The 22,772-nt window shown below is 54.5% G+C and overlaps 1 protein-coding gene across 1 annotated transcript; it reads right to left on the bottom strand.

Annotated features, from left to right (window-relative positions):
* Window positions 1–19,267: 19,267 nt before the first annotated feature.
* LOC103305115 (peptidyl-prolyl cis-trans isomerase A-like) lies at window positions 19,268–19,976 on the bottom strand. Its single transcript, XM_054714309.1, has one exon. It carries the CDS (start codon window positions 19,974–19,976, stop codon window positions 19,482–19,484), a length of 495 nt encoding a protein of 164 aa, XP_054570284.1. The 3' UTR covers window positions 19,268–19,481.
* Window positions 19,977–22,772: the final 2,796 nt, after the last annotated feature.

Below are 22,772 nucleotides of genomic sequence, written 5' to 3' on the forward strand. Positions count from 1 at the left end.
TCTGATTCTGCCGTTTTTATTTTCAATCCAAATGCCGTAACCACGGCTGGCATGGAGTTTTCAGCACAACCCGGCATCTTGGCTACGTTGGAAAAAGCACGCCTCACTCACACCAGTCAGAGTTTTATGAACGGCTGCCCCACTTTCCCGCCGCGGCTGTGCTGTGCTGTGCTGTTGACCCAACACGACACACAGGTCCCTCTGTGTCCCACTGGACCCTGGCCAGGCCTCCTCGGTCTACGGAGCGAGATCACTCAGCCCTGGAAATCTCAGGGCAACAAAAAGCCTCTGTTCATTCACGACTTTGAATAGAAAGGGTCTGGCCGGCCACACTGCGGGGGCCGGAATCCCAGATGGGCGCCCGGACAGCTCTTCCGTCTGCCAGCCCATCAGGTGGGAGAGGCCGTGGCGCCCATCCTGGCTCAGTGGGTGAACCCAGAGGAAACCCGACCCGTGAATTTCTCAGGCAACGTCAGACGGTCACTGGACACTCAGCACACGGAGCCCATTTTTAGTTTTTAGTTTTTGGGGAGTGGGCATTGGCTCAAGTCAGCACTGCCTGTGTCGGTGAGAGGGCACCACACGGCCAGAACCGGGAAGGAGACAGGCACTGGTGAGGCTGCTGTGGTCAGTCCCCATCCACGGGCTTTGAAACCTGAGTCGTTTGGCTCCCTGGAAGGAAGGGGGGCTGATCCCCCTGACATCTGGTGCCCGAGGGGAAAGCCTGTCCAGGGAGCTCTGGTGGGCCCGGGAGTTGGGCCAACATAGCCAGAGAGGCTGCGCTGCCCACGATGTCAAGGAGGCACTCGGTATTCGAGGTGTAAATGCAGGGGTCTTGCCAGCTATGGTGCGACTTTTTAAAGTTGGCTTGTTGTTCAGCCCGGCTGGCATGGCTCAGTGGCTTAGCATCTGCCTCTGAACCAGGAGGTCACAGTTCCATTCCCGGTCAGGGCACATGCCCAGGTTGTGGGCTCAATCTCCAGTGGGGGGCGTGCAGGAGGCAGCCGATCAATGATTCTCTCTTGTCATTGATGTTTCTACCTCTTTCTCCCTCTCCCTCCCTCTCTGAAATCAGTAAAATACAAAAAAAAAACAAAACCCAACAACCCATGTATATATATATATATATATATAAAGCTGGCTTGTTGTTCAAACAAATGCACCCCCATTCTTGTTAAGTGGTAGTGCTAACTCCCAGTGTCGGGAAGCTGTGGGCCATTCTCAGAAACCAGGCAGCAGAAAGAGGGAAGAGGGCACAGTGCCCAGCTTCACACTTCCCTGCACAGCCCTCAAAGCCACGCCTGGCCCAGACCCAGAGCGGGAGAAACGGGGCTGACATACCAGCTGGAAGTCAGCCCCGGAGCAGGAGCGGAGAGCTCTGTCCCTCTGGGCATCCGCTCAGCCGGCCTGCGGGAACAGGAAGCGCCCCATGGTGCTCCACCCCAACAGACCCCCATTCCTCTCCTCAGGGTGTTGCTTTAGACTCTCATGCCTCTGGCCCAGAGAGCTTGTCCCCAGGGACACGGCGTGCGGAGGGCTGTGGTAATGACTCCCCCACATCTCTACGTATCGCCGCCTTTGCTCCCGTCCCTGACTCCTGATGAGACGGCTCCTGGACATGTAGAGAGGGCAGTGCTGAAAAAAACGGTGTGTGGGTGGCTGGGCTCTGAGTGCCACGGCAGGGAGAGAGGGCACCATCCCAGAGGACACCCCCTCCCACGTGGGCTGAGGGCTCACTGTGCCACAGGAGGGGGCATGCCCTGAACCCCAAATGCCTAAGGTGTTGCTCAGGTTGGCTTTCAGGCATGTTTACATTCACACACACTTCAGTGGATGTCCAGGAAGCAGGTGGGGTTGTGTTTTGAACTTATCAATAAGAGTCAGGTAAAGGGCGAGAGATTTTGGAGGCAGGTGACCAGGGTCTGTGTGCCCAACAGAGATTCTGCAGACCCAGCCACGCATGCTGTGGGTGTGGGGCAAGTGGGGTCAGGAGGCCGGCCTGGGTCTGGTCACTGCGTGCCCTGGATCAAGACTGGGCGCTCAGCCCCTCAGCTTCCTCCTCTGTGTCGTGATGAGTTGGGTTCCCCCACCCCAATGCTGTGATGAATTTTAACCATGTTTCCCAAGGCGACTGGTAACACAGGTTTGTCCACTGCTCACGCTGAAGGCAGCACCCTGAGTCCCGTGTAACTTAGCCCTGGCATGCACTGGGGAGGTGGTGTGGTTGATGATAAACTCAGTCCCCACCGGCCCATGCTGAGCCTGCTGCAGGTGCACGTCACTCCAGGACACCTCAGTATAGAAAGATTCTCAATTGTGAGACATTAATTTGGAAGCTGACTTTCCTATTAAAACAAGGGTTATCCAACCTCGTAGTAATGATTCCTTAGTTTTAACGTTTCTTTTTTTTCATTGAAGGCTGCTCTTTACGTATCTAACCATGTCTGGATGGCAGGCGTCCTCTGTGGTGCATGGAAAGCAGGCTTGCCCAGTATTTGCCTTTCTGAACAATTTCTAGTGGTTTTGATGACACATGGTGGGGGCGGGGCAGTGCCTTGGGTTCTTGGCAGGCCTGACATCACAGAGAGAGCAGGACTCGGTGCCTGCAGTGTAGACAGTGGTCCTGTCCTCTGCTGGGCCAGGCAGGGAGGGAAGGCTGGTGTTGTCCCCATGGGCGGTGCCCTGGAGCAGAGAGGGTGTGAGCGATGCTGGGGAGTGTCCCTGTGGCAGGTGCCTCTCCCAACCGGGGCAGGCTGACGTTGGCAGGACCTGTCCACATCAGGCCTCCTTGTCCATCTCCGAGTCCAGCTGTGCTAACATTTACTAAGCCATCGAGTCCCGGCTTCCTTCCTGAAAACGTCTCTGAGGGGCTCACCTCTTGAGAGGAGGTCAACATCACCCTCACCTTCTATGTCCTTGATCTGTAAACACCACCAAGCTTCCCATAAACCCTTGAGTTTTCCACAAAATAACACCTGTGCTAGATACAACCCTCCTGCCCTTACTGCCATTCTTCTCACAGTTGCCCAATTTGCGACTCTGCGTGTGGAGAATACTGGGCAGACCTAGGCCTGTCAGGGGTAGGAGGAGGCTAGCCCAGAGCCCAAAGATGAACCTGGCAGCATCTACACTGTCCCACGACAGCTGTTATGGGAAAGTGTGGTGTCAGTCAGTCAGCCGATGGTTTACACTGAACTACGCAAACCAGCGACCCTGGCTGTGTTTTCTTAATGGAACGAAACACATTCATTGAGGGTCACACCACTGCAAGGAGGCAGGCAGGGTCGTGGTGACTTAGGGCCCTTGAGGAACTCATGTAGCAGAAGATGTCTGGACTGCAGGCCATCCAGCTGGACAGATCATTTCAGTTCCAAGTTGTAACCCAGGTGTGGCCCCAGTCGAGCAAGCTGCCACCTGCCATGTGGTCCAGGGAACAGGTGTCCGAGGAGGCATCCCTCACCAGCTGCTGGTTGGAGGAGGAGTTGAGGGGGAGTGAGAGCACCCTATTAATATCCTGGATGGATGTGTTGTAAATGCACACCCTCGTGGAGTCATTGTTTTCCCGCAAAACAATGACAGTGCCCACTGTTTCCAATGTTCAGGAGGAGCTAAGCATCTCCAGAAACCTTCCGGACGCTGTCTCAGGAGTGACCACGGCCAGTGGGCATTGATGGATGCCCAGCACCTCTGCAGCAGCCACCTGGACAACCCTGACCATCACTCATGCAAGTTCCATGCCATCCAGCGATCTCCCAGAATGGTTATTTTCAGTGATGGTTCAACATGGGATATTTCAAGGATAATAGAGGGAAAATGGGGAGGCTGCCTGAGGATTGGAGGGACCAGTATCTACAATTTAAAAATTAATTCAAAGTAGCTAAACAAATGTACACTTCTACCCACCCATAACGAGGGAGAGTCCATAGCAGGAAGAATTTGCTTCAGTTGCAGTGGACAGAAACCCAAAGAGCAGGGCCTTCCTTTAAAAACAAAATCCAGGTTGTTGGTCCTGGCATGGCTGCTGTGGTGGCTTGTAGTCAGGCAGAAACTGACCCCTACATTTGTGGCTCTGCCATCCTCAACCAGGGGGTTCACTCTGCATGCAAGGCCCAGAGACACCAAGAGGAAAGGCCATGCATTTTAAGAAATCATAATAAAATAAATGCAAACACTAAAAATATATGATGTAGAGACTACAGATGAGAACTCATTTTGGAAGACTAGCTATTTCTGTCCATGGTTTTCTTTTGTCTCTGGGGTGGCCTGGGGCAGAACCTCAGCATTTGCAGGGGGCACATTTGTCACTTTGGCTTTCTTTTTTTTTTTTAAATTTCTTTATTGATTAAGGTGTCACATATTTGTCCTCATCCCCCCATTCCCATCCCACACCCCTCCCCACGGATGCCCCCACCCCCCTATTGTCCTTAACCGCTGGTTAGGCTTGTATGCATGCACAGAAGTCCTTTGGTTGATCTCTCCCCCCTCCCCCCACCCTCCCCTCCCCTACCTCTGAGGCCCGACAGTCCGATCGATGCCTCCTTGTTTCTGGGTCTGTTCTTGTTCATCAGTCTATGTTGTTCATCATTTCCCCTAGATGAGTGAGATCATGTGTTACTAGAAATATACTTATAAGAACCGAATGTGAGACGAGCAATAATAGTTATGCTGACAGGCAAATGAATCAGTCTGTAGTGAGTTTCTTTCTGGACCAACAGTTCTTTTGAGACCCAATTTCAATGTCCACCAGTTCCTTATGTGTACATGTCAGCACTGACTTTTCTGTTCTGGATGGTGGACAAATGGTGGTAATGCAGGTCCGACTCCCTCTGGTTTGGTCTTGCCCGGACCCAGGGGCGCGGCCTCACCCAGACTCAGGGGAGCGCGGCCTCACCCAGACCCAGGTGTGCGCGGCCTCACCCGGACCCGGGGGCGCGCGGCCTCCCCCGGTCCCAGGGGCGCGTGGCCTCACCTGGACCCAGGGGCGTGCGGCCTCACCTGGGCCACTTTGGCTTTCTTGCCTCTCACCCCCTTCCTGCCTTCACGGCACCAGGGCAGCAGATGCACTTCCTGGCAGAGTTCCTGGACCCACCTGTCCAGATCCCATTGTTTAGATTCCTGTGGGTCAGCGATCAGCAGAATGGAGACCCTTCTCCATCACTAGCTGCTCTCCAGCTTCATGGCTTGGGTCCCACAGGTTGGTGGTGGTGGTGGGGGGACGTCCCTCAAGTCTTCATGTCCTGGGGCTTTCACTTCTTATAACCGAGGGATGCTGCATCACCCATGACTTGCCCCTGACCTGTGCTCTGCCCTGTTCCCTGAGAACTGGGTTCCACATATTTTGGGGCCAGGAAACCCGACCTGGAGGCTCCCATCATGAAGGGTCCTGCATGGCTGGGGCTGCAAGGCTTCAGGTCCCTCTCCCACCACCAGGTGCATGGCAGAGTCCATTCCACAGAGAGTGACCGGGTCACTGGGGATCCCGTGGCCGAGGCAGGACCCTACGCAATCTGCTCTAGGGTCTGGACCTTGGCTGGTTTCTGGCCTCCTGCCTTGGTGCCACATTCTGAACCTGCCTCTCCAGTGCCCCTGAGAAACTGGACACCCCCAATGTCCTTCCAGTGGTTCCTGTGCTGCAGATCTGGGAAGAATGGTCTCTGCTGGTCAGACCCGGGAACGGACTGGCACAGCGGTTCTGTAACCGACACCTCTCCTGTGGTGGGTGCCGTTTCCATGTCCTGATCCCTGGAGCCTGTGAATGTGACCTTTCTCCAAATAGGAGAAATGTGATTCAGCAGATGTGAATTAGTTAAAGATCTGAGATGATCCTGGATTAACTGCTTGGCCCTGAATGCATCACCAATGTCCCTACAAGAGAGAGACAGGAGATTAGATGTGCCACAGAGAGAAGCCACGTGAAGATGGAGCAGAGACTGGAGACGCGGCCACCAGCCCAGGAGCCTTTGAGCACCAGCAGCCGGAGTGGGCAGGCCCGTGGGAGCTGCTGAGAGCAGGATCTGCATGTCAAACTCCGGCCTCCAGGATGGGAGAGAACCCATTTTTGCTGCTGTGTGTGGCGATTTGTTCCAGGGGCCTCATGACACACAGACACTCACCCCATGGGGAGCCTGCCCAGCCCTCAGGAGGGTATTCACTCCAGGCCACTCCCTCCAGGCCAGGCAGGCCCCGGGTCCTGCTCACTAGCCAGCAGGGCAGTTCTTCAATGCCAGTTACACAAGGACAAGTGGGAAGGACATGCTGGGGTCCGCAGACCTACAAAGTGAAATTTGGGTGTTGGGTGTTGGCCCAGGCCTCGGACCCCTCTGTTTCAGACCGAGAGCCCCGTCCCCCCTCCCCCCCAGCCCCGTGCTCCCTGCTCCTCGCAGCGACTGGTTGCATCCTCACTCGCACCCCGGGACCCCGTCCTCTGTGTGAGCTCAGAGCCCAGCCTGCTGTCTGCCCCTCAGAGTCCTGACACACACCCAAGACCAGGGCTGCTCTTAGGGCACATTGACTCTGGGGTGGAAACGGTGAAGGAGGCATGGGGAAGCAGGTGGAAGCCGCTGGCTCCCTCTCCTGTAATCAAGGTTTATCGCTGCAGACGCCTCCGTTTGTTCCTCGGGGCCTCTCATTTCTCAGACGAGAATGTTATCTGTGATGACAGCAGTTCCGATGTTGCAACCGACTTTCTGACGGGCGCAGACACGCTCAGCTCATCCTGAGCACTCACAGGTGTCCCAGCGCATTTAAACTGGTCTCAGAGCGGTCAAACGGTTTTTCTCACAGCAAAAGCGCCGTGAACATACCTGGGGCCCGGGTGTCTGGTAGAGGGGCCTCAGAGGACGGGGGTCCAGCTTCAGGGAACTTCCCAAACCTGGTGGCTTTTCACAGCCATGTCACCGCACTCCTGATGGGTGTGGGTCTGGAATTCTGGAAGGTCCTGGTGGGTCTCTCTCAGGGTCTCGGTGGTTGGGATTAGGTGTCGGCTGAGCTGGAAGCCTGGGGCTGGGCACGTGGAGCAGCTGGGGGCTGGCTGGCCTCTCTCCCTGTAGGTCCTCTCAGGCCTTCCCAGGTGGTCTCCGTGAGTGCCATCCGCCAGGAGGGTCACTGAGCTCATAGCCTGGGGTCTAGTCTCTGCACAGACTCGGACAAACCTTCCTTGCTCTCCCCATGGCCGAAGCCTTGCCTTCCTCCCAGGCTGCCTGACTCAGGGCCTCTGCTCCTCCAGGCGGGCTGTCCACGGGGCCCTTCACGTAGCCTTGTCACAATGTCACAGTGTTTACCACACTGTGCGCTTTAATTTTTGTCTTAATCAAAGTGTAATTGACTTACAGGCAGTCAAGGCACAGGTCGTAAGCATTCGACTAATTTTCACCCGTGTGTGGATGTGCACAATCTCCACCCAGTCAAGACACAGAGCGAATATCCCACCCTGTGGCGAGCCGGCACGGCCATGGCACACTCAGCCCCAGGGCGCCTTATATGCCGCGCCAGCTCAGCCAGGTTCGGGGAGCCTGAGAGGGGGCGGTGAAGGATTGAGAAAAGACAGACAAGAGAATGAAAGCTGGGTTCTCGGTGGGACGCTGTCCTCTCTGATGGAGAGCTAGCGACAGCGCCACGGACTATAAGCCGTGTCTTTATTTTATAGCCAGATTCCACGAGGCAAAGTAAGGGCACGGTCAAGATGTTTACAACATTCTCGTGGGTTTCGATCTTACTCAATTACATGCACCTGAACTCTATCAAGCCCACGTCACTCAGGCACGTGGGACCACCTGTTCAAGCTTACAACTATAGCTGTTGGCTATAATTGTGCTGGGAGGGCTCTGCCCTCCAAGCTGGGACTTGCATGTGGCAATGAGAGGACTGTGCCCTCTCATTAGTCCGAGGCTTGAGCCTGGCCAAACACTGTAACCTCTCTCCACACCCCCTCTCCCCCCAGCACCCCTCTCCCCTCAGCAAACACCACCCTCAAGAGTAGGGGCCACTGTTGGGAACTCTATCCCACGGGTGAGTTTTGCCTGATCTTGAGCTCCAAAACTTGGAAACGCGTAGTATGTACTTGTGGCCGGTCTCCATGGTGGACACCAATGACCCCACCTCCTGGTCATCTTAAAATGACAGCCCTTGAAGTCCCTCCCACAGGAGAGGGCTGCCCTCGTAGCCAGTTTCAAAATGAATGAAGAGCCCCAGGGAGAAGTTTCCATGAAGAATACCTCGCAGCCAGTCCTCGGGCTCATCCGGACTTCAGGTATCTGGCCAACATCTGGCCTGCAGCCTCCTGAGGGACATGGAACTGGAGCCAACACGTTAGGCCCGTTTGGAATTCCTGTCCCACAGAAACTGTGAGATAACTGTGTGGTGTTGCTTTAAGCCACTAAGTTTTGGGGTTACGCGTTATGCAGCAATCGGCAACTAACAGTGTTTAACACAACCCCCATGCGGTGCAGCTATGCGGCGTGTATCCGCTGTCCTTCTCCCGTCGGGTGGATGAGCTCCAACCTGTTCCTCTGTCCTCCTGTTGATGGACACTTGGGCGACGGGAAGGCCAGGGATGAAGTGCCGGGCCCCCTGCTCCACAGCCCTGTGTGGACAGGCTGTCCCCCTCCCCGGTGCACTGTGGGGGCAGCACTGACAGGTCGCAGGGCAGCTGTGCCTTTGTTTTGTGAGAAGCTACCGGATCATTTCCCGAAGGGGAGACACCACCTTACATTCCCACCACTGATGTGTGAGAGCCCCAGCCGCAGCCCCAACTCATGGACACTCGGTGTCGTTAGTCTTCTGCGTGGCTGGCAGCCCCTGGGAGGAGGCCGGGGTGAGCTGGCTGGAGATGCGTGGCTGGCAGCCCCTGGGAGGAGGCCGGGGCGAGCTGGCTGGAGATGCTTGGCTGGCTCCGAAAAAGGGCCCTGCTTGGGCCTCCAATGCCCTACGGGGTGCCAGGTTGGTGCCTCCGGGAGGACGCGGGATAGTAAAACAGGAGTGGGGGCAGTGGACCGGGGTCAGGATGGGGTTGGAGAATCACCTAGTGGGTGACCCCAGGTGAGAGAGCTGGAAAGACAGTTGTGGGTGGGAAGGATGAAGGCACCTTCTGTCCCAGGTGCTCAGTGGAGCCACGTGGCAGGACGTGGAACATGCCTGTGGCCTGGGATCTCTTCGGGTGCTGAGCAGAGCGGGGTATGGGGCAGAGTGGGACTCGGTCCTCAGAACCTCTCAGGGGACAGTGAGAAAGCACTCCTACCAACATCGCCCCTCCTCTGTGCAGCTGTTTGTGGGCGCAGCATGGAGGCAGGGGCCCATACAGAACAGAACCTCGGCCTGGGCTTCCCTAACTCCTGGCAGCAGCTGAGAGCACTTCCCAGCATGATAATTAGCACCGAAGGGCCGATGAAAGAGAATTGCCTCAGAAGAAGGGAGGAGAAGAAACATGGCCTTTTAGTGAGAGTTAATATAATCGCAAATACATTATTTTCTAAATTATCCGGCCATTTCCTTGATTAATCACCTAATCATTACCATACATACAAAACAAAAAGTTCTACATCATATTTTTATGAAGCATTTAAGATATTTATGAAGTTGAATAAGTGCTAAATATAGTCACATAATATTTCACACTCTGCATTTTATTACAATGTTGCAGCCGGGCACTAGACTATGTACAAGTTTTCTTTATTATGATCAATTGTGAAATGAACCTCTTTCTATATAAACATAGTGAGCACTTCTGATGATTTCTAAAATAAATCAGAAGAAGCAATAATGAATTAGGCATATAAGCATTTGGGGCTTTTAAACAGAGGCAATTTTTATAAATTACAGACTGTGTTTAACAAAGGGAGAAACCATTGTGTCTCAGAAGACTCCTGGTAGTGAAGTTTGTGCTGACAGTGCTTCTAGTTGCTCTCAGCCCAGTCCCAGGTGCGAGGGGCTGCCCAGGGGCTGGTGCAGGGACAGTTCTCTGACGCGTGGACAGCAGGAGCCTCACCTCTGCAGATGCCACGTGGGTTCGCCAGGGGTGCTCTCAGGAGCCAAAGAACAGGTGTCTGCGCGGGGGAGTGTGGACACCACGGCTTGAAATCGTTACCTTTCCTCCTCTCACCCATCGGAAGCCTCAGAGAATGGTCAGTTTAAAATATAGATGGAGGACGTGGCGAGTCGGACCACCTGTCCATTTTTGGCTCCAGCCATTCAGGCTGTCAGAACCTCTTAAGGCTTTCTAACGCAAACTCTAACATTGCAGGCATTCCTCTGCAAGACCGGAATGCCTGACCCCGTGCCTCTGACCCCGTGCCTCCGGCGCTCTGACCCCGTGCCTCCCTCCTCCTCCCCACCGCCGGCTTGCTCTTCACATACGTCTGCTTTTTTCTAAGTTATTTAACTGCTTAGAGCAGTTTGGGGCCTTATGGTAGCTTTCTGAGGTGTTTGTCAGCAGACCTGACCCAGTGTACTGTGATGTCCTCCGACAGACTAATTCCTAAAGGAGAGAGAAGCATGGTGAGAATTCTCTTCTGAGATGAACAACACAGTGGTCATGACTCAGAAGGCAGGTAAGCGATGACAGAGAGCAGAGGGCCAGGATGTGGGCGTTGCAGCCGCCTGGTGCCCCGGGAGGCGAGGCCTGAGCCAGGAGCCCAAAGACAAGCCCGTGGTCCCACATGTTCTTCAGAGATAAGGCGTGGCCCTTTCTGCAGTGGCTATCTTGGTTTTAGTGGCTATCTTGGTGCCATAGGCTACGGTGGAAATTCGTGATAAATGCCATTCCTCAGTCCTGTCAGTTAGAGTCGGCTCAGCTGGTGCTGACCCTCTGGCCGTGCTGACGCAGGTCCGCCGGACCTCCAGCAAGCAAGGGCCAGCAGAGAGGCGGACGCCAACGTGAAGCTGTCGGGTGGTGGCCGCGGGTGGGAACTGAGGGACGCCTGTTGAAGCCTAACTTTTGTTAGTTCTTCTGCTCCCGGGGACAGAGGCCCTGACGTGCTCTCAGTTCTTGCGTACACACACCATTTCGGTTTAAATGTGTTCATCAACATTTTCCAAATACGGTACTGAAATCCAATCCGTTTTGTTGCCTAAACTCTTTAGAATTGAGGTGCACGTTCCAAGATGAGGAGTTCCCCCTTTCATGCTCATCCCCGTGCCTCTGACTTTCGCTCCCTGCACGTCCTTTGACCTTTTCCTACTGGACGTCAGCAGAACTTGGCCTGGACGTGACCTGCTGCTCCAATCACTCGAACTGCCTGCGCTACCAGATCCCCACGTTGACTCTGTCAAGATACGTGGCAGTGCGTTACCGAGGGCACAGTGTGCGGCCAGGGGGGCCTGAGTCGGGATTGCTCCGGGGTGACTGCCTTCTGGGTGGTAATTTAGGGATGGTGCCCATCTGGCCTGGCAGGTAAGCCACTCCACTGACCCTGGCAAAAGCAGCGAGCACCATACACCTGCTTCGCCCTGCCTGCCATCAGGAGGGCAGAGTAGCTGGAATTCTGTTGATCTGGACACTTTTCATTACATGAACCTAGCATAGAACCAGAGCATAAATAAAGAGGGAGGGAAGGCCATTCCAGGGTGTGGTGAGCCCTGCCAGGTTGCCCTCAATCGCCTGCTCGCCACCTGCTCTCCCTCTTGGTCTCGGAGGAGCTCACAACCACGTGTTGGGGCTTCATTTGGCCTGAAGTATGCGACCTCAGGGTGACACTTCGCCTGCCTGTCTCACTGTAAAGTTGTGACAATAGTAAGCTCCCCTCTGGCTCCTGTGATCTCAGGAAGTTCAGGCTCCAGGTTGTCCTGACTCTGGCCCCTGCCTCTCCTCTTAGTCTGTTCTGCTCCAGGAGGGCCCGGAACCCAGACCTGGCCCCACATCCTCTCACACTCAGGAGTTCACACACATGCAGCTCTGTGAGGGTCGGGGACCCCAATGGAGGTGGGGGCCCGTTAACACAGCAGATGAGCGAGAGACCACAGTTGCCTGGAGGACACCCCTGTTCTTGCCTACCCGACCTGCTGACTCGGGTCTGGGCTGTTACAAAGAGGCAGCCTCTACCCCAAGGGCCCTCAATCTGTATTTCCTGAAAAATTCAGACAACCAAATCCAGCTGTTAGGAGTTCTGCTCCCTCAAGCTCTTGGAGAAAAGCCCTAGGCCGTGGCCACCTCCTGCACCATCCAGGAGCCTGGGGCGCGGATGGGGGCTCGGAGGGGCTCAGAGAGGCCGAGAGAGGCCTTGGGGACAGGCAATCACCCAGGTGCACACACAGGCATTTGAGTTTTCTCGGTGGAGCTGAGGCACGCGCTCACCTGCGAGACGGGGAGCATGCCTGTCCCTGGGGCCTGTGTCTCTGGAGATGGTCACTTCACGGGCAGACTGTGGTTTCTTGTTGCTGAAGCATTTTCTTTTCTTCTTCTTCTTCTTCTTCTTCTTCTTCTTCTTCTTCTTCTTCTTCTTCTTCTTCTCCTTCTCCTTCTCCTTCTCCTTCTCCTTCTCCTTCTCCTTCTCCTTCTCCTTCTCCTTCTCCTTCTCCTTCTCCTTCTCCTTCTCCTTCTCCTTCTCCTTCTTCTTCTCCTTCTCCTTCTCCTTCTCCTTCTCCTTCTCCTTCTTCTTCTTCTTCTTCTTCTTCTTCTTCTTCTTCTTCTTCTTCTTCTTCTTCTTCTCCTCCTCCTCCTCCTCCTCCTCCTCCTCCTCCTTCTCCTTCTCCTTCTTCTTCTTCTTCTTCTTCTTCTTCTTCTTCTTCTTTTTTTATTTTTTATTCTGTCAACTTTTATTTGCTCTTCGGCCCGGCCCCGCCCCTGGACCGGGCCCCACCCCGCTCCCTCAATCGCCAGTCCCTTGTCTTCAATCTCTCATCTCAACAGACAACTGGTCAACCCGATGACTCTGACCCACGGCCAGAGACAAAATCCAGGCCGGGTCTTTTCTTCTTTTTAAAAAAATATATTTTAATTTATTTCAGAGAGGAAGAGAGAGATAGAAACATCAATGATGAGAGAGAATCATTGATCGGCTGCCTCCTGCATGCTCCACCCTGGGGATCCAGCCTGCAACCTGGGCATGTGCCCTGAACAGAGAATCGGGCCAGTGACCTCCTGGTTCATAGGTTGATGCTCAATCACTGAGCCACACCAGCCTGGCTGAAGTCAAGCATTTTCACGTGCTTGTTGCCCATGAGCATTTCCTTTCTCTGGATCGTGTATTCATCGTGTCCACTGAGTTCTTGTCTTTTATTTGCAGTTTTGCAAAAGCTGATTTACTGTCTGTTACTTCTCCTGACACTGTAAATATTTCCCCTGTCTCTGCACTGGCTTTAGTTCGGCTTTTCTTTCTCTCTGTGGTGCCAAAATGTTTCATTACTCAGATGTAGTTGAACTTAGTCATCGTTTATGGACTTTCACATATTCTTTTCATAGCACTGGGGTAGAAAACAGTTCTGCTTTCTGCCTGGGAGACTCCTGACCTTAGAAAACCATCTGGTGAGACCAGCAAGGAGGCCACAGGACACAAACCAGGAAGTTCACATCAAGGCCAGAGCCTCGTGCTGGTGATGGACAGACCGGTGCCCTGGGAGAGCTTTGTGAGTCACCACACCTGCCCTGGAGGCACTGCCTTAAGCTGCCAGAGGAGCATCTGCCTCCAGGCAGCCCCCACTGGGGCTGGGTTAGCAGCCTATGGTGTGAGCTCCTCATAAAGGGAGGGTCCTAGCAGTGACCACAGGGCAGAGGCGCCTGAGGGTTGCCGGCACCCTGGAAGCCCGTGTGTGACTGCGGCCCACTCTGCTCCCAGAACCCCAGCCTTCCCATAGATCCTCCGAACACACCCCACCTGGATCCCGGGTGCCTAGCGATGCCCCACTACCACCTGCAGGCTCCCTCAAGTCTACCATATGCCTCCCCCGAGGGTGCAGAGGAAGTGTGGCAGCCCAGAGGCAACCCCGTGACTTTTGCTGCCCCTGAGGTGCTGGGGACCCGGCCAGCCTGGGGCCCGGGAGTAGGTACCCCAACACCCATGTGCATCCATCAGCTCAATAGGGAGGAGATGGGGTGCTGCCTGGGAGCAGCCCTGTACAGGGGCCCACATGCTACAACCGAAGGGGAGGCGCAGGTTGCCTGGGAGATGCCACCTGCGAGCACCCGGGCAGACAGTCTCCTCAGGTGTGAGCACATGCCTGCCCCCGCCTCGTTGGCTTTTAGGAAACAGCTTCTGCTGGAAGTGAGCCTAAGGCGTGGAGCCCAGGGCCAGGGGAGGATGACCGACTGCAGCCTGAGGAGTCCAGCAAACACAGGGCCAGACCTGCTCGGTTACTGTCTCCACATCGTCAGGACACCTCTGCCCCAGCCCAGGTCCCACTGTTGGGAACAGAGCACCTGGGATCTCACAGGAGGCAGGCGCGGCTGTGCCTGGGTCTCCTGTCCACACGGGGTGGGCAGGGTGGGGGTTGGGGAATAGGGCTATTGGAGGGGCTCACTGGCCCCAGCTTCGATTCAGCCTCTGACACTCTCTCCCCAGCACCTGCACTTTCTGCCCACCTGCCTGTTTCTGCACATTTTGACCATTTTTGTCACCTGGCCTTTCCTCCCCCAGAGCTTCAGGGCAGGAGATCAATGGCTCACGCCCTGGCCACCTCGCCTCACCCTGTCAGGCCTCTGGGCTCCTTGGCTGTGCTTCAAGCACTTGCCCTTCCCTGGGTGAAAGAGGAAGTGACCGAGTCCTTGAAGGGGCCACGTGGTGGTGAGAGCCTTGCTCAGGTGCTCAGCGGTGCCTGGAAGTCGGGAGGTCCCCGTGCGGGGGGCCGGTGCGCTTTGCCCTTTGGTCAAAGGCTCTCCCAGAGAGGGCAGGGCAGCGAGGGTGGTGTCTGGGCGTGGGCGGCAGGCTCTCTGTGACTGGGGAAGGAAGCTGGTGGTGACGGGAGCTCAGTCATCCTGGCCGAGGACGGCACTCTGGGGGGATGCCTGTGCTGTGAGTGAGTCACTGGAACCGCAGACCAGCCCGCTGTGCCAGGGCCTGGGGCAGCCCTTCCCTGTGCCCACGAGAGCTGACCTGAAGGCACGTGTCCTGGGCCCCTGGCCTTGGTGGGGTCCCTGAGGTCTGGCTGGAATGACAGGTTCCAGTACATGGGGCACAGGGCACGGGAGACGAGCTCAAGGTCAGCCACTCAGCAGCTTGCGGTGAAGTGGGCCTGCACCTTCACTGCTCTGTCCACGGCCGAGGCTCACCCACCTGCACCCCACAGTCACGTTCCCCAGGCCCTGCCAGGAACCCGTCTCCCCAGCCCTCCACTCAGGCTGGTCACGTTCCCTCCAAGGGCACATGAAGGGCCCTCAGAGAAGCAAACCAACAGGAAGAGTTCTCCACGCCCCTCCTTGTGTCCCCAGCAGCCCCTGAGGCCTGGGACCGGATTCTTCTGAGAAATGTGGGCAGGTACTTCCCTGTCCCTGGTAGACAGGTCAAGAAAGGGGGAGCCAAGTCATCCTGGTCCCTGGCTGGGTCTTGCCTGGTGGCAGCTGTGAGTTCACACCTCTCTCAGGTACTTAGGGGAGCAGGTGACTGTGTGGGGAGAGAGATCCCTGTTCATGGAACTCCTCAGCACCATCTCCCGAGCTCCCAGGGACCTCCGTGGAGTGCTCCCGCCCAGGGAGGGCTCCGTCCCAGTGTCTGTGTGACCCTGAGTCAGCAGAAGTCACGTTGGCATGTGGGTTCTGACTCAACAGTTGTGGGGTGGCTCACGTCTGCATTTCTCCAGGCTCTGGGGGCAAAGGTGACTTGCTCGCAGATTAGGAACTGGGCATGTGAACCTCTGGGTGACAGGGTGCGGGGGTCTGAGCAACCCAGGCAAACCAGCCAGCCTCGTGGAGATGGAACCCACTGCCTCCAGTAAGAACCCTGGGATGGGGACTCCTGGGGTTCCCAAGCCCCAACCCCCAAAGGGTCACTTGGGTCACTCCGCCCTGGCAAGGGACTGCTTCTCAGAGGGTGTCGTGATTCAGAGGATAGTGGTTTTGTTAAAATTACTCATTGTAAAAAGACCCTGGAGAATATTTATATGCAAAGTTTAGAAAATAAATTCACTCAGATTCCCACACCCAGAGAACACTACAGATACCAATTTTACTATTTTAAAAAATGTTTTTAAATAAAATCTTTAAACTAACTTACAATATCCCTGACGTTTTAGAGAGTTTTTCTGAGCCATGAAACACATTTCACACGTGGTTTTTATTGGCGATGTTACAATGAGATGCTGGAAATAAAGTTCAAGGTTTAAAACAGAGCTTAAACCATGATGACTAGTTCTCAGTCTTCAGTTTTTTCTTTTTTCTTCGGTTCTAATGTGTGCTGGTTTCCACTTGAAATCACATGGGAGAAAGGAACTTTGGGGAAAACTCGGCTCGCAGCGCCCCCGTGTGGTGTGTGAAGTTAGGACGGGAAGGAGCTTGGCTCTGGGACAGCCCGCCAGGGGCAGCCCTGCAGTTCTCCCGCCTTGTACTATGGGGACTTGCTTTTCAGTATTCTGGTTGCCTACAGCCTGTTCTTCTGGGCAAGTCCGGGGTGCCCGCCAATCTCGGTGCCCCTGGAGGAGGAACAGCAAGGCCAGGGCTGGCCGGAGTGAGTGGGTGGGAAACTCCCAGGTGGGTGCTTGCGAAGCACGTGGTAGGAGCGGAACCTACCACTTTTCAGGGAGGGCCGATGGCCAGAAGAAAACCCACGGAAGAGGAAGATGCGATGATAAACAAAACTGCTCGCCACCACAGTTAGGAGCACAGAGAGGGAAACAGAAGTGACCCACTGGACAGGCAGCATTTCCAGTGGATGCCAGCCCAGTGTTGGGGGGTGGGGGGGGGCGTGCGTGTGTGGATCAAGGAGGGCCACCTACACCTGGGTTATTTCAGTTTCCCCATCTCATGTTTGGGTGAGGTAGATTTGATAAGAAATCATGTTGTAAAAAAAAAATCACCTTATAACCTCACATATAAAGAGTTTTGACTGTTAGTGGTTGTTTGAGATTTGAATCAGTATTTTCCTCTCGCTCCCTCAGCCAGAAGAACCCTTGCACTTCTGTGAATCTATCGCACCTCCGCCCTGCTCTTCACGGGATGTCCAGACTCCCGTGTCCCAGCCCGGTCTCCTGCTGGTCCACCCCATCCCAGCCATTCTCACTCCTCTGGCCTGGGGGTCACCAGGATTAGGATGGCAGGGTGACTGACTGGGCCTGCACCCCAAGACACCCCAGGCTTCCAGGCGGAGCCCAAAGGGAGTGTGTAGATATGTGTAGGTGAATGTGTCAGTGTGTGTCTGTGAGGATGTGTATGTGTGTTATTTGTGTATGTGTGTTATTTGTGTACCTGTGTGTATGCTTATGTATGTGTGTGAGTGTGTCTGTGTGTATATACACTGAGTGGCCAGATTATTATGATCTCGGAATGCATAATAATCTGGCCACTCAGTGTATATCTTATATAATAAAAGGCTAATATGCAAATTGTCCCCTCGACCAGGAGTTCGACCAGCAGGCAGGCTGGCCAACTGCCCATGTCCCCTCCCCCTGGCCAGGCTGGCCGGAACCCACCCATGCACGAATTCATGCACACACATACATACTGAGTGGCCAGATTATTATGCATTCAGAGATCATAATAATCTGGCCACTCAGTGTATGTGTGTATTTATGCATGTGAGTGTAAGGGCTAAATGCAGAAAATGCAGTCATAACAAATGGACAAACATGCTTGAGATGAGGAAGTTTTTGTTTTTTATTTGCTTTTTACTGTGGAACCCTCTTCCTCGCAGAACAGATAAAAGTTTTGTTCTCTCTGGAGCATCAGTGGGGGGCCCTTTTAGTGCTTATCTGGAAGTTCTGAGGTGCAGCTTTGAAAACCACTCCTTGAATCATAAAATTAAAAGCTTTGACAATTCAAAAAACGATAAAGCAAAACAAAAGCCAACAAAGACTTGTGAGGCTTATGTCAGAGGACCAGTGTCCACCATGAGAAGGAAGACTTGCACGGAACCATAAGTTAAAATGTGCAATCGGACTCACAATCACCTAAAAGGATACAAGATACAATGTGGCTTTTGCCTTTGAAAATAGCAACCCGTTTAAAAATAATACTGGTTGATATTGGCAAATATTCAGAGGAATACATTTCAGGTACTTCTGGTGAAAGCACAGATCAATGTAATTTTCCTGGAGAGGAATTTGGAAAACATATCAAAAGCTTTAAAACCGGCTCTAGCCAGTTTGGCTTAGAGCATTGGCCCTCGGACTGAAGGGTCCCAGGTTTGATTCCGGTTAAGGGCATGTACCTCCGTTGTAGGCTCGATCCCTGGCCCTGGCGGGAGGCAACCTATCATTGTGTGTCTCTCACATTGATGTTTCTCTCTCTCTGTCTCTCACCCTCCCTTCTACTCTGTCTAAAATTCAACGGAAAAAAAATCCTTGGGTGAGGATTAAAAAAAAAAAAAAAGAAAAAGCTTTAAAATTGCATACCTTCTGGCCTAGAAAAATTCCACTGTTAGGACTCTGCTGTGTGGGTGATGTTGGGTGGGGGATGGAACACACTATTGCCAAGTGGTCCACAGGCAGCCTGTGGCCTGTGTGTGTGTGGCCCAGGGCCTAAGAATGCATTTACACTTCCCCAGGGTTGTAAAAACAGTCAAGTAAAGGCTACCATGTGGCAGAGACCCTGAGCTCCAGAGCCATAGCAAACACCTCAGTCTCTGTTCCCCTGGCCCCGAAGGGCCCGCCGGGCTCCAGGTCTGCAAAGTAAACTGGCCACAGACAGATTCCCAGGAGAAAAAACATACGTGCTTATTTAATGTCAGTTTTATGTGGTTTTGTGTGTGTGGGGGGGGAGGGGTGGTTACACAAAGAAGAGAAACCCTTCAGCCGGGTGTGAAGGATTTTATACCATTTGGACAGAGGAGAATGACTTTTAAGAGAAGTGACAAGACAAAGGAGAGGGATGGGAAATTGTGGGAAGGCAAACACCCGGACACTAATAGGATCGAGGGCAGTGGCTGGGGGTGTCTGGGACCCTCCTCATCTGTGTGATAGGGCTGGTCTCCCCTGTCTGGTCCCGTCCCAGGAGTGCAGACCTTCACAAGAGAACTGATGATCTGGGATCAGGCAGAGAGGGGACAGCAGGGAGACCCTGTGAGTCTGCTCTTCCCTGAATGCTGTCAGCTCAAAACAACCATATGTCAGAGCAGCAGCTGTGATCCGCAGTGATCTGCAGCCGGCCCTGGATGCATGTGCTTTACCTGCTTCTTCTTCTTCTTTTTTTTTTTTTGACAGACAACTGTTTAGTTTTTATTTCATAATCATAAACTTAACTCTGCAATCCAGCTAGACTGGGAAGGGGTAAGGAAATCATGGAACCCAATAAACTGGCAAGAGCACAAAGATTATAGAACATTCCAAGCAAATAGGGGTGAAGCGGTGCTCTCCTGAGCTACAGAAGGCATGGTCTGGTGGTAAAGATAAAACACAAGTCAAATTTATTAGAGTTGTCCACAGTCAGCAATGGTGATCTTCTTGCTGGTCTTGCCATTCCTGGACCCAAAGCGCTCCATGGCTGTCACCATATCCATGCCTCCTGTCACCTGGCCGAAGACCACGTGCCTGCCATCCCACCACTCAGCCTTGGCGGTGCAGATGAGAAACTGGGAGCCGTTTGTGTTGGGCCCAGCATTTGCCATGGACAGGATGCCAGGACCTGTGTGTTTCAGGATGAAGTTCTCATCCTCAAATTTCTCCCCATAGATGGACTTGCCGCCTGTGCCATTATGGCTTGTGAAGTCACCACCCTGACACATAAATCCCGGAATAATTCTGTGAAAGCAGGAACCTCTATAACAAAATCCTCTCTCCCCAGGGCTCAGAGCACGGAAGTTTTCTGCTGTCTTTGGAACTTTGTCTGCAAACAGCTCGAAGGAGACGCGGCCCAAGGGCTCGCCATCGACGGCGATGTCGAAGAACACGGTGGGGTTCACCATGGCTGGTCACGGGCGGCTTCGGGGTGGCGGCGTCTGCACAGCCTTTACCTGCTTGTTCTTGTGGGCTTGTCAGGCCCTTGGGGGTGATGGCAGGGCACCCAGCCTTTCCTGCAGGAGGAGAGGAGAGCCCCCGGCCCTCCACAGTCCCTCACAGTGCACGGTCTGGCCAGGAGGGGACCAGGGCAGGAGTGGGGAACAGCATGCCCGGGATGCTGGCCAAGGGACTCTTTCCTCTCCCCTCAACTGGGGACTGTGCGGTTGGAGGTCAGACTACCTGTCCTCTGGACCAGGAGCCCTGCGGGTGGGTTGTGGAGGGGAGTGGGCATCAGGACAGGGGAGGGAGCCCCTGTACCAGGCTGGCCTCTGACCCTTACCCAGGCTTCCCGGGATCAATGCAGGGTTCCAGGCCTGTCCCTAAGCATCCCATTTGGTCAGCAGGGGCCCAGGAAGCGGGGTTTTAACAAGGACCACCCTTTGAATAACTGAATTAGAAGGTGTGGGTGCAGGACCTGGTTCACCAGGGAGGGTCAGTGTGGACTGGAGGCTCCCAGCCTTTCCAAGCACAATGGCAGGTGTCCTGCCGCAAAAGGCAGGTTCTGTTTCTCTCTGTTTCTGTACTTAGAACCCACCTGGGGCCTGGCCTTGGACCCAGGCGCCAGCATCACAGCCAACACCTCCCTCTAGTGGACAGTATCTGCACTCCAGGTCCAGGCTCTCTCAGGAGGGAGGTGAGGCAGGAATGGGGGAGCATTAGGTGTGGGGGCACCCCAGCAGCATGCATGCACGGTGATCCCCGGGCTGGACCCGGCTTAGAGGAGTGTAGGTCTCTTTTGTCTTCCTCGCTTGGTCCAGGAAAAGGCTGCCCCAAAGCAGATGCCAAGGGGAGAAGGGGTGGCAAGGTGTGGGGAGCTGCCTGTTCCGGCTTTTCTGACTCAGCCTCTATCCCTCCCACCAGAGCCCCATCCTCCTGATATGTGTGTGTGTGAGCATGGGCAAGAATGTGAGGAAGTGTTCCTGTGCCTGTGTGTGCACGTGCAAGTGCCATGTGTGACCGCATGCATCAAAGTGTCTGCGTGTGCCCATGTTCAAACACGTGTGTGTGTCTGGTCATGTGTGGCTGTCTGCATGCATCTGAGTGTGCACATGCCTATGTGTACACATGTGCAAGCATGTGAACACATCTCTGGCCATGTGTGGCCATGTCCTTACATGCATACATGTGTTCGCAGGTGTGTGTGTCTGCAGGAGTGTGTTGGAGGAAGTATAGAGGAGAGGGTGATGAGGAAATGGGTGCCTGCCCTCCCCTACCTTTCTGGGCAGGACAAGGGAGCCAGCTCTGAGGTAGGAGAGGGGACGGGGACAGGGTGTGAACAAATGGGACCTTGTCTGTATGGGGCAGGTGACAGGAGCAGGCCCTGTGTTCAGCTGAGGATCTTGCTGAACCCCGGGGTGGGGTTGGGTGTCTTTAAAGTGAGTCTCCAGAAAGTGAGCAGTGTTGGTATAGTCTAGAGGCCGCCTCAAAATCACGGGCCACCGTGGGCCTGGAGTTCTGATGGCCCCTTAGCTGAGACTGCAGGTCTCTGTCAGTGCAGCTGTGACCGAGCCCACAGCGCCCCCTGGTGCCACATCACTTTGGCGCACAGGCAGCGGGGAAGAGCTGATTTGTGCCTCCCTTTGGAGAGGCGGAGTGGAGGCCAGGGGCTGCTTACCCAGTGCGTGTGCCTGGACAGGTCCACAGAAAGACAAGAATAATGGATGCAGCAATAGGCAGACCCATAGCTGGATTTTTAGCAGATTAGTTCCTTTGGGGTCTAAGAGGCTGAGGCTGGGTTTTTCTCAGCTTTAGCCACAACGGGCCTGTGGAGTAGCAGAGTGCTCACCTGGGCGGACTGGCTGGAGGCTGCCCAGGACCAGTAAGTCCCAAGGAGCTGAGGGTCAGGACAGGCTGCCCAGCCCTGACTGCCCACCCACTAGAGCTTCCTCGGTTGAACCGCCAGGACGTGCAAACCCCGGGCACTGCCCCTCAGTCCCCTCCTCCCTCTGAGGCTCCCCTGATGGAGGCGGGCAGGATGGACCGGGAGGAAGGCTGACACATGGGTGTGCGTGCAGGCGCTCTGACAGACAACCATCCCATAATGGGACCCTAAAAAAGAACAAACCCTTTCACAGGATTCCCAATGCATTTTGACTGGAATAATCTGTAACCTCTGGCCTGGCCTGCAGGCCTGGGGTGCTCAGACACCTGCCCCCTCTCAAAACTCCTCTCTCTGTACACCCCTGAGCCCACCGCGGGGGGTTGCCTCTCCTTTTCCTAAGCGGCCCACAAAAGGAATGTACTCTCAGTGCTGGAGCCAGAAATCCAGAATCAAGTGTCACTGGGCCATGCTCCCTCTGAAGGCTGCAAGGGAGGGGCCTTCCTGCCTGTCCAGCTCCTCGGCCTTCCCTGGCTTGTAGGTGCATCGGTCTCATCTCTCCTTTGGCATCACCTGGGGCTCTCCTTTGTTGTATCTTAATATATATATATACTGAGTGGCCAGATTATTATGATATCTGAATGCATAATAATCTGGCCACTCAGTGTGTGTGTGTGTGTGTGTGTGTGTGTGTGTGTGTATTAGAGGCCCGGTGCATGAAAATCATGCACTGAGGGTGGGTAGGGGGTCCCTCAGCTTGGCCTGCAACCTCTCCAATCCAGGACATTCCTCTCACAATCTGGGACTGCTGGCTCCTAACTGCTCACCTGCCTGCCCGCCTGATTGCCCCTAATCACTCTGCCTGCCTGCCTGCCTGATCGCC

This window comes from Eptesicus fuscus, chromosome 4, assembly GCF_027574615.1.
Source record: "Eptesicus fuscus isolate TK198812 chromosome 4, DD_ASM_mEF_20220401, whole genome shotgun sequence".
NCBI classification, from domain to species: Eukaryota; Metazoa; Chordata; class Mammalia; order Chiroptera; family Vespertilionidae; genus Eptesicus; species Eptesicus fuscus.

Coding starts and splice junctions, on each gene's coding strand:
- LOC103305115 (XM_054714309.1), bottom strand. CDS start 19,976: ATGGTGAACCCCACCGTGTTCTTCGACATCGCCGTCGATGGCGAGCCC.